The sequence below is a fragment of the Poecile atricapillus genome, chromosome Z (genome assembly GCF_030490865.1).
Source record: "Poecile atricapillus isolate bPoeAtr1 chromosome Z, bPoeAtr1.hap1, whole genome shotgun sequence".
Lineage (NCBI taxonomy): Eukaryota > Metazoa > Chordata > Aves > Passeriformes > Paridae > Poecile > Poecile atricapillus.
Genome location: NC_081289.1, coordinates 40,082,734 through 40,107,871, shown reverse-complemented (window position 1 = coordinate 40,107,871; position 25,138 = coordinate 40,082,734). Strand labels below are relative to the sequence as shown.

Below are 25,138 nucleotides of genomic sequence, written 5' to 3'. Positions count from 1 at the left end.
CAATTGGCAAAGAAGATAGAGACACAGTTTTATTTATTTTTTAAGATTGTAGGATTTGTTCAGTCCCTCACTCCAGAATTTCCCAGTTTTCTCAGAGCAGTCTCACATCCTGAATGTAACTAATACATGAGCAAAACTCATTTCCTATCTACTTACATTGAAACAACATTAAAAAGACTACCAGTAATAGCACCTCAGTAAGCATAAAATCAGCTTGTGTTTCACAATAACAGCATTTGCAGGGTATGTCAGTGTTGTCTCAGGAATGTTCAGATCCTGTTGAATCAGGCCTATCCTGTAGCACCTTTACTCAGTTTAAGCTAACTTGGACTGAAACCTGAAAGTAAAGCAAGGGCTCTTTTTCCTGCTTTTTTACCAAGAAACCTATGATTCCACAATCAGGACTTAATTAGCATGGTGTTTGAGTCATGCTTCTGCCTCTTCTAGCACTTCAGAGACAGTAACTAGCTCAAGTGCAAAGGGCAAGCAGATAAGTACAAGATATATGCAGAGAGCACATCCAAGAAGTGCCATTTTCTATTCTTTCTCATCAATCGTTTTGCTCAGTTTGATGCCCTTAACAGCTGTTTGTAAATTTGCTGCAAACAGCCTCCTCAGAACCTGTAAGATTCTCTCAGAGCTTATTTCCTCACAAAGAAGGAAAAACTCATGCTGCTCCTCTTTCTCTAGACTTCTCTGACAACAGTGAGAAAAGCTGGTGACAGATACAGAAACTATATGTACCCTTGCCTATTCCATTCCTTATCAGCAATTACTGTAAATGGCCTTGGGTTTGCCATTCCCTCTTTTGAAAAAGAACCATGTAATTGACTGATGATTACAGAAAGCTTGGTTTTCGTGGGTTTGCATAACTAGAGCACAAAAACAGAGTTCCAGAGAGCTGAGAGATATTTTTTTATATAGATGTAATTTGAGTGTTTTCTGTGACAGTAAAAATAAAGGCTAATTTGAGACATATCCACCCATCCCCTCCCAGAAACTTTATTCTGGAAGATGGCACAAATTTTTCAAAGCAGTAGAGACAATGGAGAATTAGGTTTGTGTCTCAAGATTTATTGAAAATTGCTGAAAACTAAGTCAGTATTAAATTAAAATGTGATATTAAATACCACATAAATGCACAGTTGATAAATCATATAAGGGAGGTTTTTGATGCCCTGGCAGTTACTGCATTAAACTCATTGAAGTTGAGATCCTATAACAGAGAATGTGCTATTAATAGAAGGAATTGCTGAAGAAATGCTAACATTCATAATTTTTTTAGCCACATTTTTAATTTATTACTTTTTAGATGTTCTGTTGAAATGTTTTTTCTGTTTTACTTGTAATATTTAATTTTGGATAAAGTGTCAGGTAGTACAATAATATCTAACTCTGTTTTACTGGCATATGTTTACAATTGCTGTGGTTTTTAGTAATTATATTTAATCTGCTAAATCCAGAAATGAATTGCCATCTACTTTTCACAATAAGAAAGTGAAGTAAGCATGATACCAGATACTATTTATATTTTGTAATTATATACTCTTTACTGTGCAACTACTTTGCCACTGTTCACTAAGTAAAATAATAGTCATTCTTAGCACAAGGCCAGAGGTCCTCTGTATTTTACTGTTTGAAAAAGCCATTAGATTTCCAACTATAGTGCTGCAAATTTTCTTCTGGAATTAGTGAAAAAAAACAACTTATATGTGATCTACTTCACTAGCTTCTGTGCATGAAAGTGGAAGTTGGCTGAGAGGCTGTGAAGAGTTGAATTTCTAAAGTGATTTAGGTATTGCTTCATTTTTGGATGACTGGCCCATAGGGCAGAATCAGACACTCAGAGTCACTGTTCCTACTGGGGGATTTGGGGGCCTGTTAAAATGCAGCTGGCAGCAGCCACTGTGCTATGAAGAGCCTCTTAACAGATTCTGAAGTGTGAGTGGGCCCTCTTGGGGTCCAGCACTACAGGTAGTAGGAAAGATACCTTTATCAAATGAATACATAAATGGCAATCGTAGAGTATGGGGGTCCTTGCAAAAGATGCCTTTCCATATTGTCACTAAAGCAGGAAAAGGACTGCTCCTTTTCTTTCCCAGCCCAGCTGGCAGAGAAGCTGCTTTTCAACACCATTTCAAACAGTAGTGCTGAGGTTCCAGCAGTTTGCTGTGCTTCGGTTTGGTCCCTTGGCCCTGTATCTGCCAATGCAGAAAGCAAGCCTGATGACCTGTCTGTGAGATGTTTGGGACACTATTAAGATGCTGCAACACACTTTCCTCCTCTAGCTTCAGCTCAGCCACTGGAATCTTTTTCATTAGCAAGAGAAATGATACAGCTCTCCAGTCTAAAGATGAGAGAGCATTCATGTGAGGGAAAAGGGGCTTCAGTACCTGAAATACCAGAAATACTTAGCGTGCAAGGGGCTTTAGGTGGTATTGCTCATGGCCACTTTTTCAGGGCAAAACGCAACAGAAAAAAAAATCATAACTGAGAAAGAAATTTGTTTGTACAAGGAGCAAACCAAACACATAGCACCAGAAACAGAAGAGACTGTGAAGAAGGACAGTCTTGTTTTGCTGGTTTAGGAATTGATATATTTTAATTCTTGCAGTAAAAAAATGGTCCTTATTTCTTTCTACTGAAGATCTGAGGTTAGACCTCGAAGTAGGTCTTGCAGTGTTCTAATCAATGAGTTTAAGTATTTTTGCTCTTTTTTAAATGGTTGGTTGCTTGAAGGGCTATATTTATTTCTGACTTGATGGTGATAGTAAAACAATAATTTTCACACTTTTAAATTGGGATATAGACTGCTTCTGTATTAGAACAATGGGAACCCTTGAAACTTTCATGTTGATGTTCAGAGAAATACGAACAGAGTAGAAAACATACAACCATGTGGAAATTTCCCTTGTAGTTTGAGAACGTAAAGTTAACTGGGATTCAGTCAACAGCAGAATGTTGTACAAGAGAAGCCACTGTTGGCTGAAAATAGAGATGTTTGCTTCTACCCTCATTTGACTGAGCTCATCCCTGTGAAGCTTTCATGTATGAAGAAATACATTATTCACACTCCTTAGATATAACAGCACTGTGGTTCAGCCTAAAAAATTAACAAAATTACCATTCAATGCCTGCCTGAGCTTAATAATCAGCCTTGTTAACCCCTTTAACCTTCACTGCATCTATTCTGAAAGAAAAACATGTTTCTAAGAGGATTAGCATTTTCAGACTTCTTGCCTTGAATAGGTTGAGTAAACATGTATTTCTGAAGTTCAGGAAAGAATGCATGGAGAGCTGCTGTATGTAAACTCCTGACAGGTGATAACGGTGGGGTAATATTCAAATAGACACCATGATGACTCAAAGAATAACTTACCCATAGACATGAGCATGTTTTTGCAGACATCTCTGTGGGTGCAGGCACAGTTATCTTTCAGCTACTCTTACCATACATCAGCTGCAGGTTGCCACATATACATCTCTGCTGGCAAAGGTGACTGTGGATGTATGCTTGCTTGGGGCAAAGTTAAAACAGGGTGATGTAAATGTGAATATGTGAGAGAGCTGCTTTGATTTAAGACAGCTGATTTTGCCTTCAGCAGAAAAAGGAGTACTTGTATTCTGATTCTGTTAGAGCTGGGGTGACACTGTTCTTCTGCTGGCATGCAGCACTGAACAGTGGGAGATGATAGTATTGCATCAGACACAGTTACGTGCAGGTGTTCTTTGAGATGTTACTGGACCGGTTGGAAGATCCCAGCTAGTCATAACCATTTTTCTTTGCTCTGATTTTAAACTTCTTTAGAAACTTAGCCATTGCTATTTATTTCTGTCTTTTATATGGAAACAAAGTATCTTAATTAATTGTCTTAATACCCCTAGAAAACTTAAAGTAAATGCATTTCACTGAGACTGATGTCATATCACTTTGGGGTGATTTTAGCTTTAGTGCAGTATTTACTATTACTCTTCTGTCACAAGCACTCTGATCAGTTTTGATGATGTTTGCAGTGGGGAGTGCAGGCTGCTACACTGAATTAGGCTAAGCCAACATCCATTCTGTAACCCATGGGTTAATGAAGTTTGCATTTTTCTGTCTTTGTGAATGAGAAGTAGAGTCTGATGGACAATTCTGAATGCAAATACAGATATTTTAAGGCTGTTCTGGTCTAATCATCCAGATTGCTCTGAGAAATCTTGGAGTGCAGAAGTGGGGCCATGTTATAGGACCAGTGGGAGCTTCAAATTTTGGCAACAGTTTTAATTTAAGAAATCATTCTGGCCCGCAAGTACTAAGGATGGCAAATCAGGTCTATTTTAATAAAATTAATTATTTATTAAAGAGATAGGAGGTAACAGGCAAAATATCTTAATCAGAGTTACTTACTGCACAGTATAGAAAGAAAAGGAACTACTAGTAGATTACAGCATGACATAAGCCAGTGCATGATATCAAGGTACCTGTATTAAAGCTAGCAGAAGAAATAGTATTGATTAGGAGTCAAATGTAACTTACCACCAAAATTATGATTCCTTCAATCTCTGTAGGAGTAACCAGGAAGCAGGCATCCCTACTCATGAGAAAAACTCCACACATTTCCATGAAATGCGTCGAGCATTTCTGCTTTGTGAGAGTTTGCTGTAGTTTTGATATTTTGTAAAGTGAGATGTCTGTCAGTGAGAAATCCAGCTTATCTCCCAGATCTCACGTCGACATTAAGATGCTTATTGGCAGTTGGGAGATGCCAGACCAGTGTTAAAACCCTGTGGTGAGAAAATAACTCTCTTGTAGAGAGCTATTCCTGTTTCAGTTATCTTACTGGTTGACAGGCAACAGGTTAGCTCTTGTGAGGGGTAAGATGTCCTGCTACAGGCCAGAGATCACTGAAAAGAGAGTAAGAGGTGAACTTTCCTGTTCTGTGGGTTTCAAGTCAGAGCACCTTCGTGTGTTGTTTGCATTACAAATGAACAACTTTTGGTTGCTAAGTAATGAAATCAGGATCTTACGTCTCTGTGTACTAATACTAAACAACCTTATATAATTTTTTAAGTATAACAGTATAGATATGGGCTTTTTCAGTTACTTCTGTTTGCCATTTCACTTCTGTCATGATGCTGTGATGGTTAGGAACATTGGTTTATTGTAATACTTTATCATCTTAAGAAAGGTGTAAATAATGAAGTAAATGTCTTTAATCACATAATTTCAAGGACAATGATAAACCAACAAGCCAAATTTGTGAGTCATGAACCTCCACACTTACTTATGCAGATTTTGTGTTTTCTCTACGAGGAATCATGGATTCGTGTCCATCCACCTGCCTGAGTTGTCAGTGTGCTTACTTGGCTGCACTTTAACAACTCAGTGGAAATGCCACCAGAAAAATAATTGTGTGTATAGGAGTGTGTTGCATGTCTATAAACAAAACTCCCCATAGAACTGAGGGAGTAGTAGTAAATAACAAGTTACCATTCATTAATTGAAGTTATTTCACCAAAGTCTGGTTTAGGTGATAGAAAAACAAAAGTTCTTCCAAACAAGCATTTTTTCTTTCCTTTTCTTCCTCCTTTATTTCTGTATCTAATTACTTGTGGTAGATAATTTTATTTCTGTATTTCACATGGACACAGTAGTGCTACTGTCTTCCAACAACTTAGAAATGTGCTTAAGTTTTACCGCCTACATGAGTATTTGTGTGAACATGGCCAACAGGTTAATTACTTTTGTTAGTTTCTTGGAAGAGGCACTGGGTTCTTTCAAGGGATTGATGCCTAGCAGCTATTTTTGGAAATTGTTAGCAGCAAACATGAGAAAAATGAGAGTTATTTTAATTTTTTTCACACATGAGTGTCTGATAAATGTAAAAAATTAAAGTGAATCCCTTCTTCTGTGTTTGAAACCCCTAGAAGTTTTAATTACTGAAAAAAAATCAGGCATAGCTATTCATGCATTTTGAAATGTTTCTGGAGCTTTGCCAGGTAATGTAAGCCAATGTTGCTGAAGTGATTTACTAATTAATAGGTTGTTACAACATTTGAGTAGAATCTTGCACTCAAGTCAATAAAACTTAAGGAGGAAGAAAACACTGTTGAGTGTATGAGTTAATCAAGGACTTAGAACTCTGAAAGACCATCTGGGTCTAAACAGAGAGAGGACTTCATCTTGTAAAAGATAAAGCTGAGTATTAGGGGGCAGCTGTGGTTATGGTTCAGGCAGTGTTTTTACCTTCTGACTTCTGTGTGTCACCACAGTAAAATGACTCTATATGCAATGATTATGGATTACCAGTAATTAATTTGAAATCCTTAGAATTTAGATAGATTAGTCTCAAATTTTCTCATTCAGGGATGATCTCTCCACAACTATGCAAAACAATTGATCAGAAATAACCATATTTTTGTTGCAAAACTGTCCAAAATGGCCAAAGGCATATCTACTCAGAGATGAGTGCCACAAAGTATTTAACTCATTACTCAGTCATTAAAATCACTGTTGAAGAGCTTGACTATGCTGGTTGCATGCTCACTTGTGGGGGGTCTGCAGTAGGAGTGGGAAGGAGCAATGCAGTAACCATCACTTGAGGGATGATGTATTCTCTGCCAGCCTCTGTCAGACGTATGTAATACCTGAAACTGAGGAGCACAGGACAGGAACTGTGCATAGCTTTGCCCCAGATGCCTTGAGTAGCCACATCCTCAGTTAATGTCCCCTGAATCTGAGGTGGGACAGGCACCTGAATGTCAAGCCCATCACAGCTCTGGGTTTTCAAAGGGGAGTTCTGCCCTGTCTCTTTAGACCTGGGATGTGCTATGGCAGAGGATCATCCTCTCCTCTTTCTGTGCAATAGCGCCAGCAGCATGATTCCTGGAGTTTGTAATAGAGAATGGGAGTAGAACATTTAGGATTGAAGTTTTTAAAAATAAGCTGTATGATGCTCTTCTTTGTAATAGAATCTGTATTACAGATCTGCCAATGAATTATACTAATGCTTCATTCTTGTTTCTTATCTGAGCCTTGTAACCTATTAAACAAGATTATAAATATAGTCATCAAGAAAAATAGGCTTAAGTTAAATGTTAAATTGTTGCAAAAGTAAGAATAATGTTCGTGATTAATTTTCTTTGTCAAATGGCACCCTAAATGGTGTTGAAACTTGTTACTTAATCAAAGAACTGTCTAAACTGTGTGCATTTACATTTTAAAGAATTGGAACACAATTTCCCCAGAAGATAAATAATTATGGTCCAATTTGGTAAGTGTATCTTCAATTGTTAGAACATACTTTAAATAGGAGCAAATATGTACCAATTAATTATGACTTAGAACATTATTTTTAGCTCATTGTAGAGCCTTATAATTCACTCACGAAAAAAAGAAATCCCTGTAAAGGCACAGCACGATTTTAATTAATTTTTTTGTAACTGTTTAATTTTTAACTTTTTCTTCCAAAGTGTTTAATTTTTAAATGAGCTCGTCTAGCCACATATTTCATTCTCACCATCTTATCTCTAATGCAAGAAAAATAAAGTTAAATAAATTGGATCAGTATTCAAATTAAAGCCATTTAAAGTGATGCTCTTAAACGTTTATTTTTATTCTTCTGAAGTATCCATCAATCATATTAGCTCTTTTAAAATGAGTGCGGCCTTGAAGGCACAGATGAGGTTTTACTGACAACTGGATGTGTTCTGCAGTGTTACAACCCAAGCAGTACCAAAATAATGGTAATTTTATTCACTTGATTTGGTTAATACAAGGGGCAAATGCATCCACATGCTGATCTAGTGCCTTGGAACTGCAATTTTCCAGGAATCTATAATAGTAAAAAACTTGTAGACTGGAGAGATTTCAGCTATTTAGATAATGATAGAATATGTGCCCAAAATGACTGGATGAGTAAGAAAGCAAAAATCCCCACAAATGGACAAAATTCAATTAGTGGACTCTCTGTAGGGTCTATAGTTAAAGAGAAATACTTTGAAGATATTTTGGGGATATTCACATTTTCATAAACAATTTTCATTTCCACAAGAGGAACCCCCCTGTCTACAGTGCTGATTGCAAGCCTCTCACAGGAATAGTTTGTAGTGTTTCATAGCTGTACATTTTGTAGTTTCTGAAGGTGAGCCTTTTAAAAGCAGTATTTATGGTCAATGTCTTGGTTTGTAGGGTCTAATTTTTTTTCACATTGTCCTAATTACTTAGCTTATAGGTACATACCTAAAACCTTCCCTGGAGCAGTTGATTGGATGACATTGATTAGATCTGCTGCAGTACTGCCAGTATACTACTACTGATATGGGGGCAGCAGAGTTTTCTTAGCAAGGAAAATGGTGATGTCTAGGCTATGGTCATGGGATCAGCTCCGTCACCTGTCATAAGGTCTCCTTCCTTCCCAGAGATGCAAATGATCCTGTGCTTACTGACTACACTGCTGCTAAAATTGCTGGTGTTGGCCCTTAGAATGTAAATAAATGGACTATCTGGGAAAGTCCATTGAATTGATATGTTTTATTGTAAATTTTGAAAACTGTAAACGTCTCAAGTGAGGAGTGCTGTCGGTTCTGGGGTTAGACATCCACTTCTAGGCACATCTGCTGCTGTGTCTGTACTAGCTAAACACAGAGTGACAGTCCCTCCAGCCCACAGTTCCTACCTGAAGTAATGGGACGGTGGTACAAATGTTTCAACTTCTATGCTTTTATAGGAAACATAAGCAAAGTAGGAAATTGAAAACCCAGCTGAGACATTTTTAGAAGAAAACTGTACATATGCACACACTATACTAGGTCTGAACTTGGTCATTTAACTGTAGTTTGAGTTGATATTAATTTAGCAGTAATCACAGCTCTCAACCATCCCATTGCACAGCTGGTAATACTGGTATTATATACTGAAAAAAGAAAGAACAGATCTTTTTGTTTTTCTCCACTCCCAACAATATCATGTATAAGTATCATTGTCACAGCACATCCTTTCTTACTTATATATTACTATATGAAGATGAAGCACTTTCTAGCACAAGCAAGGAGGAGTTTCTGGCTGCTCAGGTCATGTTGTAAAGCAGTGCAAAGGACAAGAAGAGCAGATTTGGAACAGAGCCCAGCAACAGAGTGATAAGATCCCCTACTAATTTGGAGAGTCTATGTTACCTGTAGGTTATGTGGCACATTATGACTTGATGAACTACATGACCATAATTTATAGTCTCCTGAAAATGTGACAGCATTATGAAGAGAATGGCAAGCATGTGTTACCCTTTAGAAAGCCCGTTAGGATGGCCTTGGGGGATGCTAGTGGCAGTAAAGAAATGCAAATGTTATTTTAAAAAAACAACACATTACTGTTGGACAGTAATTCTGAAGTCTCAGAAATTATCCTCCTTTGTATCCAATATCAGGAGGCTGCTTATTTACCACAATCCTATTACTGATTTCTTTTTTAGAATACCTCTCAATGTGAGAGACATTGTCTACTGTACAGGAGTTTCACTGATGGATGAAGATGTATGGGAGTTCATTTGGATGAAATTTCATTCTACCACAGCAGTGTCTGAGAAGAAAATACTATTAGAAGCCTTAACTTGCAGTGATGACAGAAACTTGCTCAACAGGTAAAAAATATTCTGTATTTGAATCTGTTACTAATAATAACTTCAACAATTATGGATCAGCGCTTGCACTTTCATCTTAAGAAAGAAATTTGTGTTTCAAGTACAGGCTTACTGTCTGTATAAACCATTTTACGCTTTTGCATTAATGCATATGAAAATTGACACATATTACCTTTTCAATTCTAATTTTTCTTTGTTCATTGGAAATGTTTAAAATCCTGTAATTATTATTGGGTTTTTTTGTTACTATGTTCTTTATTTACCATGTCTTGACCAATCTGATCTTAAAGATTTTTTAAAAGTGCGCATGTAAAGTTGCAATCAGCTTTTATTGAAATCATTTTACATCAAGATTTTTCTGATTCATAAATGTGTCCAGTCCTTGGAATCATAGAAATAAATCACTGAACTCACTTGGAGACTTAAACAATTTGGAAGTGATCTTTTTTTTCCAAGAATTTTCTGATGGACTGATGTTAGACAATGTGTTTGTGAAACTAAATGTTCTTGTTTCTCCCACTAGACTTTTGAATTTGTCTCTCAACTCAGAAGTTGTCCTGGATCAGGATGCAATTGATGTGATAATCCATGTAGCTCGAAATCCACACGGAAGGGATCTTGCTTGGAAGTTTTTCAGAGAGAAGTGGAAAATACTAAATGCTAGGTAAAGATAAAAATTCTTAATTTATTTTCATTTTCTTATCTTGATATAATTGGTGTAAGTATTGTATAGGTATGTATTTATATAAGTTCCTGAATTTAGTCCATTCTCTTTTAATCCATAAATGGAGATGTCTCTAAATATGGAATACGTACATATGAGTCATAAATGCATTTATTCATGGATTATCACACACACGCATAGAGACATTTGTCTCTTAGCAATCATCTGTATATATATTAGTGTATTGTGTCTATGCTTATGATAATGAATTCTATCTATATGTCAAGTGCTGCAGTTCTGTTTTTATATAGATAAAAAACAGCAGTTCCCAAAGGAATTTTTCTGATTTAAAGTCTGATAGAAAAAATAATCTTTTCAAAAATATGATTTCAGCTGTGGGAGAAATGCACCTTTTCAAACATTTCCATTTTCAAAAGGATGTTAATATAGTGTCATCCCCTTTCTTTCCACTCAGTGTTTCAGGTGAGTTTCAAGTAATAGAGGAGCAACATTTTGAATTAAAAATAGATTAACAGAAAGGAGACAAGGTTGCTCCTTACACCTGCTTCTCTTTCTCTTTGAACAAGTGCTACATGTTCCTACTCTGAAGCCCAGTCAACATTTGAAAATCCGTTTTGATGAAGATTTTGATATTAATTCAATGAGTGACAAATTTCTGTAGTTCTTTAGGGACAGCCTGAGGGCCTGAAAGATTGCACACCAGCTCATCTGATACTGACAGATTAAAAAGGACTACAACTTGGATGAGGTTCAGATTCTCAAGGCAGGTGTCCAAGATTTTAAGGCATCCCATGCCAGGTCACACCTTTGGTGTTGGCAGGGAAGGCATTGCAGATCTGTTCCATTCTGGACTTGTGAGGAGTCAACTGTTGTACTACAGAATATTTGAAACAGAATATTTAAGATGCTGTATTTAAGTAACTAAATCCCAGTGCCCAATGAATACAGGTGCAAACTTCCCATAGGTTTCACAGCATCAAAATAAGAGTCAAACTGAGACATTGAGTTTTAGTTTTCCTAAAAATTCAGAAAGCTGTTTTGGATAATACTTTATAGTATAGTGAGATTTTAGAAAAAGTTCATCTGGGAAAATAGGTTTGAGCTGGAATTAGTTTTGGAAATTTATATTGCAGGAGCATACTTTTTGAAAGTAATTTCAAAAAAAGCTCCAAGAGTGCTGAAGAGTTTAAAAATCAAAAATTATCTGTTTTTGGAGTGATTATTCCAGGAACTGGACTTCTACACAGAAAGTGTATGGCAGATATATTACTATTATGCAACCCAGTGCAGATAGCAAATGATTTTTCAGGTTTCTCCAGGGATTTATCCAGAGTTTAGGCATAAAGCCATCACAATCTGTATTGCTACAAACACATATGCTGTAGTTGTGTCCTGCCTTAGTAAGTATGTTTATCTGACAAACTGGCCAATACCTGTGATTTTAGATGTGGACAACATTAAGCAGTATAGACAAGTATTAAGTATTTAACAAACTATGCCACATGCCAAATCTTTTGGGTGTTACAATTTTAAATAAAATCTGGATTGTATTTATTTCACTTCCTTGGAGTGCATCACTGTGCAATCTAAATTCATAAAAATCATCAATGACCTGTTATTGTCCTTTTTTTTTAAATGAGAGAATAACAGAGAGTTTGTCGTTTTTCTCAACACTGTCTTTGTCTTACTGTCATTCAGTTTGATCTCCCAACACAGGTCAGAGCCACCAGAAAGAATGAAGCAGTTGATTTTTTCTAAAGTGGCATCCAGTTGAGTTTCTGTTGATCACAAAAAAATTTACTGCAGTGAAATGAAATAGTTAATGCAAGCTGTACATATGTGTTACATATTGAAAATAACATTGGTTTATAATCATAAATTAGAACGTTTTAGATGAGACTGAGAGAGAATAGAATCAGTCTAATTAATACCTTGCCCCTTACCTGTTCAGTGAAACAGTGGCACAATAGCATGCAGGGTCCTACACCTGGGTCTTGGCAATCCCAGCCACACCCACAGGTTGGACAGAGAAGTGATTTGAGAGCAGCCCTGCGGAGAAGGACTTGGGGGTGATGGTTGATGAAAACGTCAACGTGACCTGGCAATGTGCCCTCACAGCCCAGAAAGCCAACCCTGGGCTGAATCCAAAGCAGCGTGGTCATTCAGGTCAGGGGAGGGGATTCTCCCCTCTACTCTGCTCTTGTGTGACCCTACCTGGGAGCTGTGTAAAGTTCAAGTGCCCAGAGTATGAAGGACATGAAACTGTTGCAGCAAGTCCAGAGGAAGGTCATAAAGTTGGTAAGAGGACTTTATAGTACCTCCCCTACAAGGATAGGCTGAGGAACTTGGGGCTGTTCATTCCAGAGAAGAGAAGGTTGCATGGAGACCTAATAGCAATATTCCAGTATCTGAAGGGGCCTACCATGAAGCCAGAGAGGGAGTCTTCCTCAGGAACTGTAGTGATAGGACAAGGAAGAATGGGTACAAATAAAAGATATAAGTTAGATATTAGGATGATTTTTTTTACTCTGAGGCACTGGAACTGGTTGTTCAGGGAGGTTGTGAATGCCCCAACCATTGGCAGGATTCAGAGCCAGGTTAGATAAGGCCTTGAGCAACTTGGTCTAGCAGGAGGTATCCCTGCACAAGGAGGGGTGGGGGTTGGGATGGGATGATCTTTAAGGTTTATTCTAATCCCTTAATGTTCTATGATTCTATGTTCTATTCTGTGGCTTCTGATTTGAGCTCAAAGCACTACTGCGTTTTTAAAACATAAGCATTATTTTGGAATTATGGTTCAAGAAGAGCATGCTCGTCTTGGAGTAAGAGCCAAGGACAGTCACAAAGGTGATATGATGGCTATATAACATAGTATCTGACCTATGAAGACAGGCTGAGAGAGCTGGGAATGTGCAGCCTGGAGAAGAGAAGGTTCTAGGGACACCTTATAACACCTTCCAGTACCTAAAGGATCCTTACAGGAAAGCTGAAGAGGGACTTCTTATAAGGCCATGTAGTGATGAGGGGAAAAGGCTACAAACTGACGAGGGCAGGTTTAGGATAACAGGAAGAATTCCTTTACTCTGAGGGTGGTGAGGTGTTGTTGGATAGGACTTTGGGCAACCTGGTCTAGTGAAAGGTGTCCCTGCTCATAGCAGAGGGATTGGAACTGGACGATATTTCTAACCCCAACCCTTCTAGGATTCTATTATTCAAATTGATTTTGTCCCAAGGCATCCTTTTTCTACAATTATAATTTATTACTTAATTTTATTCAAAATTAAAATACTTTGTATCAAACATTAATTTAATAAGGTGATATCTCAGTGATATTTTCAATTTATTTTAGTATAAAAAGTGTTGATGTTTCAGATAGTAAAGTGAAATAGCTGAGGAGGATTGAATTATAACTATGTTTCCTCTTACTTTTAAACACAGCATGTCAAGGAGTTAGAATTGCCCCAAAATATTGTTAATCCTTCATATTTTTACAGGATGATTATATTCGCATTGTCCAGTATATATTGATGATGTATAAAGTCTTCAAAGTCACTCATATAATTTGCACAGGTGACTTAAAAACTGAGGTGCCTAACAAGTCTTTAGTAAGAAATCTGTGGGACTGAGACTGCTACAACTCTGAAAAATAGAATTGAAAATACTATGCTTGACTTCATGTTACCTGAGCATGCACTACCTTGTCTCCTAAAGCATTTTCATCCTGTAAGCACATGTCTGTGTGTGAAAATTTAATACATCAGCTGCCTATAAGAATTACTTCATTCTCAAGTGCTGAATCATTTGTCAGCATTTGGGAACTTGACAGTGTTTGGGAAGGCATTTATATCTGTCCAGAGTAAATGGACTATGCTGCCTCTAGAGATTGCACAAGTGCAAAGCCTGTACAAATGTGGGGCACTGGGAGGTTTACATCTGCAGCAGGAAAGGTGCAGTGGAGAGTCTGTGTCTCCAGAATGTTTCCAGGAAGTTCAGGCTTTTTCTGGTTCTGGTGTGCTGTTGTCTTTCCTGTCAAGGGTGAGAAGACTGAGACTTGTAAGACCAAACACTTTTCCTATTTATTCTTATGTTTCACACCTGCAAAATACTACTTTGGAAGGTGACTCTTCTAGCTTTTTTACCAGCAGAGCTTCTATAGAAATTGCTGTAAATGACTGACTTTTTACCAAGTATACATAATGGGCAGTAATCAGCACAGGTATGCATGAAGGTATCATTTTTAGTGCAAAGAATTCTGTTACTTCTTGTTTGTATTTGGTGGCTACAGTAGACTGTAAGAAAAATAAAATCCCTGCAGCTGTTTTTATGAGGTTGCTTGTCTAAAGTGGATTGGTAACCTTATCAAAATACCCCGTCAAGAGAAGCTTCCAGTTTTCCAAACAGTCAATTATGTCTGAGACTGTAATAATAAAGGACTTTGTTAGAAAGCCTAAATGTGCTTAAGGTACCATGAAATCCCTACTTCCCATAGTTTGCCTCTGGATGTCTGTATATTCTAGTGTGACTGAAATTTTGGGAAAAGAGATGTACTTGCTGAAATAGCCATGAATAATTCATTTATTAGTGGTCAGGGAGTAGGATTTTTGATACCTCTAACAGCATTTCTCCTCATAAGAGCTCAAGATAGCATGCAATATAGCATAAACCTTCCCTAAAACAGAACCTTCTCAAAGAGATATTAGTTCCCTTTCCTCCCCGTCTTTCTATACCTATTGCTTTGGCTGTCCTTCTTCTCTTTCTTTCTCCTCTTTGAAAGAACTGTGGCTGAGAGTACCTCAGCATTTAAGGGTAATCAATTTGGGATTAACAGAGGCAGAACAGAAAGCTGTGACTGTGCCAGCTCGTTTCACTTTGAATTTTGAACTCCTTCTATAAATCAGTCTGTAAAAGTGGACAATAAATTGAATTGTTCCCCCAGATGAACATAATTTCAGTGAAGTCTATTGGTAATACTTAAAATTGTCTGTCAGGAGATCTGGATTCCCTATTTTAAAACCAGTCATGTTCAGATTAGCTAAATACTGCTTTGGACACACGTGTAGATATATATATTTATCAAGTGCCTTTTACTATGCTGAATGACATCTAAATTGACTTACTTCTGGTTTCTAATGGAATTATACTCTTCATGCTGGAGACTGAAAAAATCCCAAGCCCCAGAACAACAAATCCCACAAACTATTCCAGCATGAAATGTAAAATTCAGGGAGCGATCTGGTCAGCAGTGATGTAGTGCTTCATTTGTAGGGTTGAAAAAAACTTGTTGAAAAACAAATGAACAGGAGGAATTGAATGGCCAGTTTCAGAGTAACTGCCTGCCAAAGGTCATTGCTGATTACTTCTGCATATCCTTTAAATATTCCTTCCCAAGCTTTCAAATTTTCATTCCAGGTTGATTCTTTGAAATGCTACATTGTGGCCCAGGGGATTATTTTAGTAGTATTATTCCTATCAGCATTATTTATTTTAATTACCAGGTACTGGAACAAGAAAATTTGATTCAGTTCAGTTTTTGAGAGGCCATTTGTAATGCAGATGAGGTGGATGAATACAAAATGAAGAGAAGGCTGCAGCACATCAAAAAGTCTGATTTAATGGTACAGCTTGAAGGGTTCCTCAGAATAATTCTCCATAGTTGCTGCTCTGCTCCTTCATTGGCATCTGTATTTTGAGCTGTATTTTACAGAAGCACAGAATAAACTGAGTTGGAAGGGATCCACAAGGATCATTGAGTCCAATTCCTAACCCTGCAGAACACCATTCCCAAGAGTCACACTGTGTGCCCAAGAGCACTGTCCAAACACTGCTTCAGCTCAGATAGGTTTGGTACTGTGAGCATTTCCCTTGGAAGTCTGTTGCAGTGCCCAGCCACACTCTGGGTGAAGAACTTTTTCTTGATATCCAACCTAAACTTCCCCTGACACAACTTCAGGCCATTCCCTCAGGTCCTGCCACAGATCACCACAGAGAAGAGATCAGAAGCCTGCCCCTCCTCTTCCCCTCATGTGGGAGCTGTAGACTGCCATGAGGTCACCCCTAGTCTGCTCTGTTCCATTAAGTGGGAGGTGGCTTGGTGCTGTCCTCCTCTGGAGCACTCATCTGTGTCTGTAGTTAAACCCATTCTGCTTAATAGCATCTGACTTAATAATTACAAACATTTCAGCCTAGAAGGAGGTCTCAGTCTAGTTTTTTAGCCTGAAATACCAGTACCCAGTTCCAGTGCTGTTCCTTTGATCCCCCAAAATCTGTCCTGTGCCTTCTCCCTTGCTTACAGAAAATTACTTTCTAATTTTCAGTTTACCTGGCTCTTGCAGTAACTCTCTGTGCATCTTCTCTTTTTCCTTGTAGGTATGGAGAAGCGTTATTTATGAATTCAAAGCTTGTCAGTGGGGTCACAGAATTCCTCAATACTGAAGGAGAACTAAGAGAGGTAATTTTAAAGTTACTTTTGTCATGTGAGATTGTGTTCAGTGTAATCAGGGAGCAGGGCAGGAACAATAATAAGGTTGTCCAGAAACTCTGTTCTCTCTGCTGCTGTTGAAGGCCCAACTGCCTTTGCAACACCAACCTGTTGGGCAGCACAAGGACGAGGAGCAGATTGCAAAAACACATGTATGTAGAGGTGGTGTCAGGAGTGGGATTGTGCAGGCAGTTCCTTGTGCTTGGCTGGATATGAAGATTAGTCTTTTTCTCTTGACTATTGGTTGAGAAACTGAAGATGAGATATTTCTATCTTAATTAGCTTATTCTGCAGAGGGCAGTCCTTGAAAACATCAGTGTTGAAAGTAGAAGCTGCCAATGTGCTCTGTGGTTTTCTCTTTCTCACAGTATTTTCCATGTGAGAAAATCTGCTAACTGAATATGCTGGCTAAATTACACCACAATAATTTGTACTTCTTATTTAGATGGTGTCGTGGTTTAACATTAGCATTGGGTAAAAAAATCACTAGAAAATGTACTCATTTCTTGCTGTGAGATATGGATTAGAAGAAAAGCAAAACAGGCATAAAACTTAAAAGGAATAAAGAAAGTTTATTAACAAAACTACAAGAATAAGAAGCCAGAATAAAACTTCCAGAACTCCTCTTTCCCCACTACCCAACCATTCTCTTTGTTCACATGATAACATAGAGACGACAAAACCTGGTGGTTGAAAGTCCCAACTTTGCTATAGTCTTTTCATCAGTCTTTGTAAAGAAAAAGAAGTTCTCTTCTGCTAATCTATGGAGTTTTTAATAATAAAACCATTTTTCTCATGGCTTTCTATTTTTCTGATGCCAGCTGCCCGGAAAACTCTGTCATCAGTTCTTTTCTCCTATTTCACATCACTCTGAGGTGTGTTATGGGTCATGGGTCAAGGGATGTCATTTTAAGGATGAGTTATTCAAAGGCAGAAGTTTTCTTCATCTGTCTCTGTGACCATCTCTGGAAACAGAAGTTTTCTCTTTGCCACTTAAGGGCCACAAATTTTCAACAACTCTCATTTCTCCGTTTCTGTTCCAGCATCACATCAGATCACAACTACTTCACCATTTTACTCAGCTTTATCAATGAATTACTTTTGCTCCAATACACACTTTGAAATACTCTATTCTCCCCAAGTACTCTCTCATGAATTAAAGGAGTTTTTTCAGAACACTATTGTCCATCTCCATAGTTTTAGCAAAATAATATTTCAGCTTATTAAAGCATCTCCTTATTTCTCTCCCCCATCTGAAGCTTAATTCCTTTCTTCACTATCTTTGATAGTTTTTGTTGTCTCTTTACCTGTTGAACACTCTCTCTCTTCCCCTCTTTCTCTGGAAAAAAAGGATTAATCTGCAAGTCTCATCTGGTTATTGAAAGGGTTAAAATCTTGCTCAGGTTTTGTAGATGGTTCTGTGATCTCTGCCAGAGCAGCAGCTGGGGCTGTCTGTGATGGAAGATTCTTCATGGCTGCTCTGGAGAGTGTGGTCACTGTCTCAGCCTGCCACAGGTCAATGGCTTTCTCTCTCTTTACTCGGCAGTCTCTGGTGAATTCAGTCACAGCAAAAACAAAACTGCAGCCGAGCCAGGGACCGGCCTGGCCCGGCCAGAGCCCGGGGCAAGCCCCGCAGGCCCCATCTCCCGGCCGGGAGCCGCTGGGCCCAGCCCAGCCCCTGCCTGGGCTGCATGGCCTGGGCAGGGAACGGGAGGCCAGCTGGGGCTCTGTTACCTTTCACAGCCAGGAAACAGAGACAAAGAAATTCCCAGGCTTAGGTCTTAAGGTTGATCTCACTTTTCAATGGTCAAAACTACTGTCAGTTCTCAGAAATGACCAGTTATTGGCCAGGAGAAAAACTCCCATCAACTTCCGGCAGCCTAAACTTCCTTAGGTGTTTCTCTTTGTTTCTTAAATGCCAATCTATCACAGATGGGAATGATTTTTCATTTTCACTTTACATCTGTCCTGACAGAGGTAGTTGTGCAGTTGTGCTACACTCTGTTTAGCATCTACTCAGTGCTGCTCCAAATGGATACAGTGATTCTTATGCAGCACAACCATCATTACTTGAACTCTGTGCTCTGATTTTATCCAACCATTTGTCTGCACTCAAGTCTGGTGGCCTCAGTAGCTTAAGAAGGAGCCACAGGTGGTTTCTTACCCCCAGCTGGGGATGACACTGTTGGTCAGATCTATCTGCCCTGCACAAGGAAGCCTTCTGAACTCTTAGTTTCCACCTTCATGATAGGACTGGTAAGCTGCTTGGTTATACTTTCCTAAAAGAAACTGGTATTGTAAACATTTTGGTATAAAAAGTGCAGAGATCAGGTAAAGTCTGATTTTGATAGTTTCCAGGTCTCTTTAATGCTTCTTACTGTGATGGAATGAGACAGTTGCAGAATCAACCTTTTCAGTTCTGAGCCCAGGCACAAAGATGTTGCTGGAAGTCAGAATTTAGAAACTGAGGTAAATTTGGTGTCACTGGTAAAAAAAAAAGATAAAAAAATTAACTAGTTATTCATAAGTGTTGCTAAAACCATCAAATTTTGTACTAGTCAACATAATCTTCCATCTATTGTGCTGATCAGCCTTACAAATCCCAATTGAACAATTGAACAATTGAAAACCTGCCAGCACCACTGGTTATAATAATCCAGGTGCTGGTGCCATACTTTGAAAATACACAAGAGCAGAGCAAGAACCTTTTCAGTCTGCAGAAAAAAAGATCAGCGTTTTCTCACAAGGGAAGGAGTATGTTTCAGGTATTCAAAGATTGTCAAATGCATGGCCGCTTGCTATTTTGCCATTCTCTTCTCACTGTAACTATCATTCCTTTTTTCAGCAACTGACCTGTGTTATGTAACCAAAAAGGATCTACACATCAAAATAAAATTAATGTGTTTTGAAGCTTGATAAAACCAAAGGGCATCAAGGCTGCCTTCTGCTGATATTTGCATATAAACCTTAATTAGAAGCAATTCCATTGCTCGAAGTTTTGTTTCTTAGATACAAATAAAAGTTTAGAGCAGCCATCTACGCAGTGCAGCAGCTGAGCTGCAGGAGGGTAGGAGGTAATTATATTAATGTGATCCAGCACTGACATATCAATATCTTCCAGTGCAATGTGAAGCAATTGCATCACATCTAATTGACAGTTTGCTGTCTTAATACATTTCCTATTAAATCTTTCTACCTGATGCTGCATTTACTTCTATATTGATTGTGGAAGTTTGTCCTAAATGGCTGACTTATTTGTGTGCACTGGAAATATTTGCTTTCTTTAGTTGCAGCAAATTTAACCTGTTAACTTGTATTTCCAGCTAAAGAACTTTATAAAGAGTTACGAAGGGGGTGCTGCTGTCTCTTTCTCTCGTGCTGTGGAAACAGTGGAAGCCAATGTGCGGTGGCAAAGGCTTTATAAGGAAGAACTGTTCCAGTGGCTAAGAAAATCCTTGACACAGTAATCTGTCTTTTTAGCCAATCGTTTAAACATGACTCACTGCAAGAGGAAGAGAAGACATTTTAAAAGTGTTCAACATGAAAATCATGAAGACAAAATCAGACTGCAGGGATAAGGTTTTTTGTTTTATTGTTTTTTTCATTGTGGATTTTTCTTTTTACACTGAACTCTTGTGAAATTGTCAAGAAGATTTTCAGAAGAGAAGATCATGAATGCTTGTGAAACCCAGTCCTCAGTGTACACAACCAAACATGATATTAAGTGGTGCATGTAAATGTCGGGAAAAAAACAAACAAAAAATCCTTCAAAGGCTATTTTGTGCATGCTTGTACTGTCTTTGCCTGTATTTTAGCATGCTTATGTATAACAGCCACATTTTGTATGTGAGTTCCAGTTACATCAAAGTTGGGCATTATACAAAGCACAAAGACTCTATGACAATCACTATTTCAATGAAAAAAAGGAAAGCAAGGAAGAGGAAATGCAGAAGGCTTCCAGCTTGGGGTGGTATGAGATGTAAAATCTACTTTCCCACTTGCTGCCAGTTTGTCTACCGCTCAGATTGTCTCTTAATGATTATAAAGATGCCAGCTCATTTTCTGAATTACCAGTTATATCTGCAGTCTCCGTATTCCTATATTTAAATAATCAGAATAGTGAGAGAGGAGAAAGAGAAAAAGGCCAGGAGCAGGGTTAGAGAGAGAAAATGAGAAGGACATCATCACTGCATTATAATCATATACATTTGTTCACTCCTGATTGATGAAACACTGTAGTTTCAACAGCGAACGTGTGTGGGGGCAGGAGCTTTGCATTGATTTCACAGAATCCATGAATCACCTCTTCTCAGCTACTTTACAAGGCACTGATACAACGGATCATGCAGGTCACCCAGCCTGTGCACTGGTAAGTTTTGTAGCTCACAGTGCACAAGTATTATAAATAAACATAAGATTCAAATGGAAATTAGGAAAAAGGGAGAATATGCTGTCTTGCATGTGGTAGACCAGTCTCTGTAGTGATTTATTATGATAGACAGGTCAGATTCTCTATATAGGCAACACTTCTGCAAATATGGAATGTATGATTTATGCCATAATTGAAAAGTGAAATATGGAGAGAGTGAGGGGGTTATACATGTGTTTAACTGTACTGACTAATACTGAGAACGTGGTTTTCTTTCGGTTCCCTTGTACTTCACATAGACTATTGTTCATGAATGACATTTTTCTTAATTGTGTTTATTTCTTCTCAATCCTAAATTTGAAAGATCAGTGACACAGTGGAATTGTACAATGACTGTCTGCACTCTGGAGCTAAATGCTGAGGATAAAACTGGTGAGGGAAAATACTCTCTCATGTCCACACTGGAGGAAAAAGCCACAAGAATACAGTTTTCAGGAGTCAGATTGCAGTGGCTTCAGAAGTAGAATATAGATGTGGGACAGTTTCATTATCCCATCCCAACCTGTCCCAACCATCTGACCACATCATGGCCATGTACATTGGGAGCACATAGCCCACTAAAGTAGAGAGTAGCCATTCTGTCTGGTTACCCTCACAAGGCATGGAAGTTACCAACACACTTTACACTTGCAGTTGTTTATCCTGAGTAAGTTGTGAAATGAAACATTAGTGTGAAAAGAACCAAACCCAAGCATCTTCTGATATTTTCAGAATATTGTGTGGAGACAGTATTGTTTTCTGGGCTCTCATTCCCAAGGTATTCTGCTCCTCAAAAACTAGCAGACCCATCCTGTAACTAAGCTGTTGTATTGATCTTGGTGCCTGTCGTTGTGTGCCCTTTATTTTTGGACGGTGTCTGTGGGTTGAGTGCATGAAATCCTTACGTGGGCATTTTTTCAGCTGTTTGGTGCTGTGTAGCACATTAGCTTGACTCACATATAACCAAAAGAAGAGGGAATCCTGTGCTCTTGTACTGTTAACTCTTTGCCTTAGTAAGCCCTAAACCTTTGTGCTATGTTGCAGTGCTAGTGAACCTGCTGCCCAGAGACATTATCATGTCGAAGCTGAGTGAAATCCTCCTCCTCCTTTGTATTTTACCTACCTCACAGGGGTGTTGTGAGGCTTGACTAATGTTAGCAAAGCACTTGAATATCTTCTTATGAAAGACATTTAAAAGTGAAAAGTATTATTTTATGCGGTTGACCAAACTCAACCTCAATGCCAGTATGTAGCGTCACATTTTTAATTTCTACTGAGAAAAATCACATGCAGTTTTTTTTTTATAATAAAAAAGCAAGCCAAATACTATTTAATGTAACCTCTACCCTGTAATGAAGGCCAAAATTGTGATATCCAAAGAGTGTGCAGAAAGCCAAGCCCTCAAATATGAATTGCTTGGAGGATTTCAGAGAACAGAAGAGTGTGAAATGGTCTGTCCCTTTACAATTTTATTCAGTATTGTCTTTGATGACTTTTGAGAACCACAGATTAAACCACATACCTTGCAAGATGCACATAAAAGTTTCTGGTCTTCCCACTGATAACAGTATATTCCAAAGTCAAAATTTCATTACAGCCTGCATGTTTTGCACAGTGCACAGAAATTTCCACTCTTGCTCATTTGGATTGAACTTCTTGCACATTTAGCTGGTGTTGGATGTAAATTGATATTTTAGTGGCCTTGAGCAACTGGTCTACCACAGATATCAAGACCCAAATGTATATATTATACACACCCATTGATGTGTTGCTTATAGTTGTTGTATTCTAATAATGTTAGTATTATTGCTCTAAGGTTGAACTGGCCCTTCCATTATAATTTTCTATTATTTTATTTTTTATGTTTTGTATTTTGCTGTTTCACACTGAATCAGGATTAAATTTAAATGTATTAAATCTTAAAAAAACCGTAATTGTTTTCTGCAATATCCAAACACCCTACATTTTTTTATATGTCTTTAGAAACCTTTTTCTAAGAAATTTCACACAGCTGTGTGTTAAAGAATAGTTCATTCCTCATGGAAAGTTCTAATACTGCTTAGAAAAGTCAATTTATCATATTGATTTTCTTTCTCTTTTACCAGTCCTTTTCTTCCCTTGTCCGTATCTAAAGATGGTCCTCATTTTTATGATTTAGGTTGTGATTAGGAAGCCAAATACTCCATACTTTTCAGCATTTTCTAGTATTTGACTTTCTTCTTTCTAGTGTCCTTTCTAGTGAGAGGAGATCATGCAAAATGTGAATGCAGTGTGGACATGGACATGGGTGTCATTTTATAGAGATTTGATGAGAGTAAAATCTCTAATCAGCCTTTGTATGACTCAGGATCCTTTGTAGTTATTAATTGATATGGCTTCCTAAATCATATAGGAAGACTTATGAGTAGACATGATTCTATGCCAGCATAATGAAATAGCTATTGTATTTTTTATAAAATTGTCCAGTACAAGTATCTGGCCTATTACTTTGTAGCTGGTAGAATTATTCATGTATCCACTGCTAATAGCTGTTAAAATGGTAGTAGCTACTAATTGTGACGAGGGCAGAACACTGTGAAAACATTCTTCTGAAATGACATGTCATTTCTGCTATTACTGGGAGTACTTGGACATTTGTTATGTATGATAAATTCAAGTGAATTCATGATTCTCAAGTGCATCTAAATTTGATTATCTTTTCAGTGAATATAGCAAGAATTCTGATACTACGCTGGAAACTGAAGGTGAATTTTGTGTAGGTTTTGGGCTATTGTAGATATTTCACTGATCTTTAGAGTGCCAAAAGAAATATGCCCTTATGCAGAAGGGTGCTTTCACAGCAAAGATCCTGAACCATACAATTAATTCCTTAGTCATAAATAATAAAAAATGAAAAGTGTGTGTGTGTGTGTGTGTGTGTGTGTGTGTGTGTGTGTGTGTGTGTGTAAAATCCTCCATAGACATACTTTTCCCATAAAAATCTAATTATTTGCATAGAATAAAGCAAAGGTAATATTTGCAGGGCAGGGTGCCTTTATTTAGATACTTGCATAATAAGGTTTTGGTCTTCCACATGATCATAAATGATACTGAAAATAGACTTTGAGTCGAATGTGCAACTTTATCTTTGAGGAAAATGGATGAGGGTTTGAAAACTGCTAATGTATATAATCAGCTTAGCAGCACTCTTGCTATGAGTACTCACCATATCAGGCTACCTGTCCTAAGCAGGATATAGCCACAGTGTCAGTATGAGCATGAAGGAGTAGAAGGACCATCCAGCTGTGGAGCAGCCTAAAGAGAGTCTGTTTGCTCAGCTATGGATGGAGCAGTCAGAAAACTGCTGGCTGTATCACCTGCCACTGCTGCCAGACCACCTGGGTTAGGAAAGCAGCTGGGAACCACTGAAATGCAGAAAGGCTCCATCCAACTTCCTTTCATCTGTGTGGAAGAGACACAAGGTCCCTTGGCTGACTATGGGTTGTGAGTGATCTTCAGAGATGAATGTCATTGCCTTGTGCTAGCAGAAAGCAAAGGTCCAGCTAAAGAACCTGCACTGCTCAGAAAAAAAAGACCTCAGCTCTGGCCATCACAGCTGAAAAGTGTTGATCAAAATGTTTGTAAAGGTCTAGATTATTATAGTGTCCTTCTTCAGAAATATTTTCAAACAGTCAAATATTTGATTTTCAAGTGTGAATAGGAACAGATACTTTTTCTTTATGATGTTTTGGTTAATATTTGAAAGTGTACCAGGAATTTCTTGGGCTTTTTTTAACAAGTAGGTTATAAGGATATACTACAAACTATTTCTGGTAATAATTCTAGTAATAGTAGTAATTATACTCATACCATAAAATACAAAAAACCCAAACGAAAACAATCAGATGCCTTCGTAAACCCATATGGCGCCAGTGACTGTGCAGCTCTTTTTGCGTACAAAGATCTAAAAA

General features: G+C 38.0%; 1 protein-coding gene across 1 annotated transcript in view; it reads left to right on the top strand.

The window, feature by feature from the left end:
- LOC131572753 (thyrotropin-releasing hormone-degrading ectoenzyme-like) overlaps window positions 1-20,671 on the top strand; it is a 209,869-nt gene extending 189,198 nt beyond the window's left edge. Inside the window, exons 16-19 of the mRNA XM_058826073.1 lie at window positions 9,450-9,617; window positions 10,141-10,281; window positions 16,669-16,750; window positions 20,104-20,671. Of these exons, the coding sequence (XP_058682056.1) occupies window positions 9,450-9,617; window positions 10,141-10,281; window positions 16,669-16,750; window positions 20,104-20,247 (535 nt within the window). The 3' untranslated portion in view covers window positions 20,248-20,671. The remainder of the gene's footprint in view (window positions 1-9,449; window positions 9,618-10,140; window positions 10,282-16,668; window positions 16,751-20,103) is intronic.
- The last annotated feature ends 4,467 nt before the right edge of the window (window positions 20,672-25,138 follow it).